Below are 6,281 nucleotides of genomic sequence, written 5' to 3'. Positions count from 1 at the left end.
TGCATGTCGTGCCTTCCGTACTTCTCGTGTCGTATTGTGCTTAAGGACATATTTTTCGTGTTGTGTCGTGCCTATGTCGTGCCCATGCCCATATTTTTTCGTGTTTAATTGTGCTCGTGCCAGTTTCGTGTCGTGTCAAAAAACTTGATCCGTATTTATAGCACTAGTCTGAATATTGATTTTAGGATCTTTTTTATTGTTAGTTTTTTAGTGATAAAAAAATAAAAAATATTAAAACCAGTTGTACGTGCAAGTCCGGGTTAAACTCGGACCCGAACACATGTAAGAACTCCACCCAAACACGCCCGTTCATTGTGACTAGGTTCAGCCCCACCCGCTTGTTTTATACGGTTTTTTTTTTCAATGGTCAGGTTGTACGAGCCGAGTCTGGGTGGTTTGGTCAGGTCTAGCACCTAAGGCTTCCAATTCCCATGGTCGAGCGCTTAGTCTCCAAGACGTGGCCGAGTGACACACTCTCGAGGTGGAACCGAGTGCCTACTTCAAGCTCAATATATGAAAGCAAGACTCAACATCTAAAAGCCAAACTTCGAAGCACCAAAGATTGGAAACCTTTTGGACATTCTCCATACTCTTTGAAGAATCATCTTTCCTCTCAAAAGAGAAGAAAAAAAAAGTAGGATTGTATTGAAGGGCTCACAATCCTTACAACTATTCAAAAGAAATTGAGTGATTAAGAAATGCCCATAAAAAATTAATAAAATAAAATAATAAATTTTGGGTTAAAATGACAAGACATAGACAACAAAATTTTGGTATTTTGTATTATGTTTGTTAGGAATATTGTTATTTTTTGTTTATTGCTAAATTAGACTAATTATGAAGATCATTACTAGGCCCTCATTCCTCTCATCTCATTTTGGTGTTTCTTTTTGCTTAACTCATCAAATATTCATTTTATGTTGTTATAGCAAAAATAGATACAGTTTTTTCTCACATTGAGATTTATTATAACAAAAGTCTGATATGCTTCCTTCTGGTCCCTTTCCTTTTCTTTCTCTTTCTCTAATCTAAATCCTATATCCCCAGAAATTTCATCTTCATCAAACTTTTATTAATCATTTTTTCTCTACAATCGTTGGATTGGAAGAGAAGATATATAGAGCTTTTTAGCTGTGGAGAGATTGGTGAAACCATATGCAAAGGTATTTGAAATTTGGTTTATGATATATATGTTTTTTTGTCTTTTTTTTTTTGCTATTGGGTAAATTCATAATCATGTTCATTCATATATTTATATTTAATAAAAGTAAAAAAAAAATTACCTCCTTTTATAAAATTGTTATTATTAAGTAATAAGCAAGGTATTGGAACAATTTTCTAACCTTTAGATATAGAATGTAAATCAACGTAAGAAAATATACTCTATAAGAGAGGGATTGAGAAAGTGGACCTATCGAAAATAATATATAAATTTTGGTAGAAATGCTAAGACGGAGACAACAAGTTTTTGATGTTTAGTTGTGTAGAGATTTAAGAGCCTATGTACAGAGATATGTGGCATTTTATTTCTGATATGTTTTTCTTGAGCTCCCATTTTCTTAGCTTTCTCAATTTTGATAAGAATTTATATGAATTTCTTTTTTTAAAAATTATTTAAACTATCAACTTGATTGTCAATATTTAGAAAATAATGAGAGAATGTTGGTTTTCCTTCTTTCTTTTTTTAGTTTGATTTGTTTAATATGTTTCATTTTTTTTTTTCATGGTTTCTTATTGTTTTTCATTTTTAACTTTTCATTTCCCTTATTACTTTAATTACTATATTATGTTTATTGGGTTGTGTTTGTAATTTTCTTTGGTTTTCCTCAGATGAGTAATTAGGAATAATGGGGAAGAAAGGGAATTGGTTAGCTGTAGTGAAGAAAGCTCTCAATTCATACCCCAAGGAAAGGAAAGATCAGGTATGTATATACATATTTATATAAATTTGTATACTTTTTTTTTTTGATGAAAATAAATAAAATCTAATTCAGAAGCAATTGCTACATTTTTCCTATTAGAAAATCCATAAATCCAAGAAAACATGGTTTGGAGAAAAAGACAATATAAGTGTGGTTACTTCAACAGAAGAAACAACAATATTGCCTATTCCTCATGCTTATTCAACTCCTTCAATAGAAAAGGTGGAATTAAGTGAGATTGAGAATGAAGAGAGCAAGAAGTCTTACTCTATGGCCCCAATTGCAGAGGTGGCTGTTTTTGCTGATCAAGATGTTGCCGAGGTTGTTTGCCTTACTGGTGTGCCTTGGTATTATGGATTATCAAAAGAGGAGATTGCAGCTATCAAGATTCAGACCACTTATAGGAGATACATGGTATGTAACGTGTCTTAGTTTATTAAAGCATCTTCAATGAAGTGATAAAATAGTGGTGTAGTGGTATATTTTAATATTTTTGAGAAAATTGTAGTTGTTTAGTTTCATAATTTAAAAACTGTTTTCTGTAAACTAATAATGATTGTTTGGCAAAATCTTTTAAAAATTGAGTTTTAAAAAATTAGAAAACAGAAAATATCAAAATGTTGTTTTCAAATTTCAAAAACGATTTTTTTTTGTCTAACATATCATACTGTATATTTTTGCTCACATACTCGGATCCTAAACTCAGATGCATACTCGAACTCGAACCCGAATAGGTTCATGTCATGTATGGTGCTAAAATATTGATTTTTTTTAGTAAGAAAAAATCTAAAAATAGTTTTAAAAATTTTTGTGCCAAACACACTATTAAATTTTTAAAATGACAAAAAACTGTTTTCTATTCTCACTTTTGAAAACACAGCCAAACAGTTTTCTAATGGTGTGTTAAAATCTTGTGTCAAATTTGGCATACAATAAATACAATTTTGTCATTGATCATTAATGATACACAATTTTTAATTATAATAATACCATTAATTATTTTTTAAATATTTAATTAAATTAATGATATTTTACATTTTCCTAATTTGCATCTTGAAATGCTATTGTATATTGGAACATAATAATAGCAACTATAACATTTGTTTATTTCTAGTGTCAAATTTGATAATATTTAAATTTTACATTGTAGATGATCTTACTTCTTAACTTTTAGCAGAAAATTTGTCAAACTATAATTGCAATCCGAATGGTCTACACTGAAATGTGGAGGCCTCCAAATCTTGAATTTGTTTGATGTTTTTCTTTGGTTGTTATGTAACATGTGGATTTCTCATCTTCTCCATTACTTTTATTACAAGTTTTGTGCATGAAAAGTTTTCAATTGTCAACTCTTTTTAGTATGTAGAAAAGGATTTTTCAGTTCTTTGTAGGAAAACAATTTATGACATTCTATTATTGTTACTTAAGATTAATGGTCTATTCTGCATGCTATTGTTTGTGATTTCAGACAAGGAGAGCATTAAGGGCTTTAAGAGGCTTGGCACGGTTGAAATCATTGATGCAAGGGCAGTCTGTCAAAAGACAAGTAGCCACCACGTTGCGATGCATGCAGACTTTGGCTCGCGTTCAGTCTCAAATCCACGCAAGGAGAATTAAAATGTCTGAAGAGAATCAGGCGCTACATCGACAACTTCAACAGAAAAGAGAGAAAGAGATTGATAAGTTCAGAGCTTCTGTAAGTTTTATCACTAAATTGTGTTTGTTTTAATATCCTTACATGTTAGTATTGCTCTTTTCTTGTTTGGTAAATAACTTGCTCTAAGTTGAAATGGGTTATAGAAAAAAAAAAAAAATTTGGCCCATTACTATAAAGATAAATAGTATTTTTAAAAATTATTAAAAAAACATATATATATATATTTTTTAAAAGTTAATTTTTTTATTTGGGCCTCTAAAATATAAAATAAGTGGGCCCTAGGCGCGGGCGTAACCCGCCTATGTCTCCGGCCAATCCTGGTCTTTTCATTCCTTCTCTGTCTTCCTCTTATTTGAGTGAATTTCAATCAAAATATTACATTTGAATCAGATGGGAGAAAAATGGGTTGATAGCCATCAATCTAAGGAACAAATTGAGGCAAAAAATTTAATCAAACAGGAGGCTGCTATGAGAAGAGAGAAAGCTTTGGCTTATGCATTTTCTCTTCAGGTACCAGACACTTTCACTTTAGAAAATAGAATATTTTTATTAAACCTTTGGTGCCATCTTTGATTTCTATATGTAATTCTTAAGTAGCAATTATGTAATTCTTAAGAAATGCAAACTTCTTCTTTTAATGAATTTTATTGTATAAAAGTTGAAAGAGTGCTTTAGTATATAAACTAGTATAAGCTCACATTGTCTTGTTTTACTTCTAGTATTAATTAAATGTTCTTGCTTTCTCACCTTATGACTGTGTTTTTAACTAAGAAACAATTTATATCTCTGTTTATTATATCTTGCCACATTTCCTTATATTATAAAATTATAATATAACTTATGTCTGTATTGCACTTTTTATAGAAAACATCAAAGAAGTCATCAAAATCAACAAATCATACATTCATTGAACCCAATAACTTCCATTGGGGTTGGAGTTGGTTAGAACGGTGGATGGCAACTCGTCCATGGGAGAGAACAAACACAGTAGATAATTATCATAAACTTGTTTCCATCAAAAGCTCAACCACTACTACCAAAGCATATCATCAACCCAATCTTTGCCATGATACCACATCAGCACCATTGTCTAAGGCATCAACAATGTCATCATTAACTAGAAAAACTCCCAAACGAAATGAAATGTTCAACACCCAATTAGAGAGGCATCGGAGGCATAGCATTGCAGGGTCTTTGGTGATAGACAATGAAGTTTTTGTGGATTCCCTTACTGCTCCAAGTTACATGGCACCTACACAGTCAGCAAAGGCAAAATCTCGGATGTCAAATACTATGGGCTTTGAGAAAATTGGCACATTGGATAAGGGATCAGTGTCATCTGCCAAAAGGAGTTTGTCTTTTGCTGGCTTTCCAACTTTAACAAGGAGGCACTCTAGTCCACCCAAGATGGATTCCACAACTATTAAGCATAGGGAGGAGAACATGATGAGTACACGAGGTAGAAGATAGTTGTGGACAAAGAAAAAATACCATCAACATAGTTCAAGAAAATTGTATTGATTTATTTATATATATAATTTTTCTTAAGAAAAAAAGAGTAATTATGTGTGTGATGATGAGGGAGGGGAAATGTTTTTATCATGTTGTGTATCATCCATGTCAATATAGATATCTTTGCTTGATCTTATTATTATTATTATTATTTAGATTTTTTACCTTATTCTTGTTCTTTGACACAACTAATATTATTTATTAGGAGAATTATCTTATATATTTTTTTTATTATTTTTTTTACGGTTTGAGTTGCTGTTGCTGAAAATTATTAATACTACGCAAGTATACGCAATCAAGTAGTAAATATCACACAGGTGAGGTCGATCCCACAGGGAATTGGATTAAATACCACTAAACTATACTTCTAATTCTATCTAGCAGATCAAAGTAATTATGATTTAAAAATAGTAAAGTATGAAAGTAATTCAGAAAACTTAATAACACAATTGAAAGTTGAGCAAGATGAGATAATAGGGAGGAGAATCCTGTTGTTGTTTACCCAAATCGTTAATGCTTAATTACTATCCTATTCTTGAAGTGAATGACAGATTATGAAATAACCTAGCTCCTTTCAAATCTTCTAGATTCTAAATCACATGTTATCTAATTAATTCCTTAATTAAACTAACATGAAATCAGCATTAAGTAATAATCTACTCGTCACATAAGTCATGTGAATACTTTCGTTTCACATAGAACATCGATTATCTTAATTTTAGCATTCTCAATTCTCACTTTTCAGATTTTGAATTGAGATCATAGAACATGCACAAGGTGATCAATCTTAAACATGAAATTAAACACAAATTAAGATAATTTCACAAACAAGAATGGAGGAATGGCAATTAAACATTAACTAGGCAAAACATTAAACAACAATCATCATCCTCCCTAAATGGGAAATTTAGTTCAGAAATAAATCCATAACCATTCCTATGACAATATTCAACATAAATAAATTAAAGAGGAATAGAGAAAGAAACTGTTGGTGGATGAATTCTGGGTCTTCACTTTGATTTTCTCTGCTCTTCCCCGCCTCTTCGCCGTGTTTTAGGGTTCCAAATCGCCTCTCCTGACTTCCAATCGCAGTTTTCTATTTATATCTAATTTTTAGGGTTCGTCGGACAAAAATACCCCTGACCGTACGGATGCTCGCCGCGGCCAAAAGTGGTCTCGCCGCGGCCAAA

The 6,281-nt window shown here is 31.5% G+C and overlaps 1 protein-coding gene across 1 annotated transcript; it reads left to right on the top strand.

Moving 5' to 3' along the window:
* Positions 1-707: 707 nt before the first annotated feature.
* LOC115706740 (protein IQ-DOMAIN 3) lies at positions 708-5,224 on the top strand. The gene is made up of 6 exons (XM_030634469.2): positions 708-1,163; positions 1,831-1,922; positions 2,022-2,336; positions 3,391-3,618; positions 3,970-4,089; positions 4,444-5,224. Exons 2-6 carry the CDS (start codon positions 1,848-1,850, stop codon positions 5,047-5,049), a joined length of 1,344 nt encoding a protein of 447 aa, XP_030490329.2. The 5' UTR covers positions 708-1,163; positions 1,831-1,847; the 3' UTR covers positions 5,050-5,224.
* Positions 5,225-6,281: the final 1,057 nt, after the last annotated feature.

The sequence above is a fragment of the Cannabis sativa genome, chromosome 1 (assembly GCF_029168945.1).
Source record: "Cannabis sativa cultivar Pink pepper isolate KNU-18-1 chromosome 1, ASM2916894v1, whole genome shotgun sequence".
Taxonomy (NCBI): domain Eukaryota; kingdom Viridiplantae; phylum Streptophyta; class Magnoliopsida; order Rosales; family Cannabaceae; genus Cannabis; species Cannabis sativa.
The sequence above is the reverse complement of the archived record's forward strand: the minus strand, read 5'-3'. Positions and strand labels throughout refer to the sequence as shown.

Bases quoted from the DNA above. Each gene is read 5' to 3' on its own strand.
- LOC115706740 (XM_030634469.2), top strand. From the start codon at position 1,848: ATGGGGAAGAAAGGGAATTGGTTAGCTGTAGTGAAGAAAGCTCTCAAT. The intron at 1,923-2,021 runs GTATGTATATAC...TTTTCCTATTAG, and splicing joins CCAAGGAAAGGAAAGATCAG to AAAATCCATAAATCCAAGAA. The intron at 3,619-3,969 runs GTAAGTTTTATC...CATTTGAATCAG, and splicing joins TTGATAAGTTCAGAGCTTCT to ATGGGAGAAAAATGGGTTGA.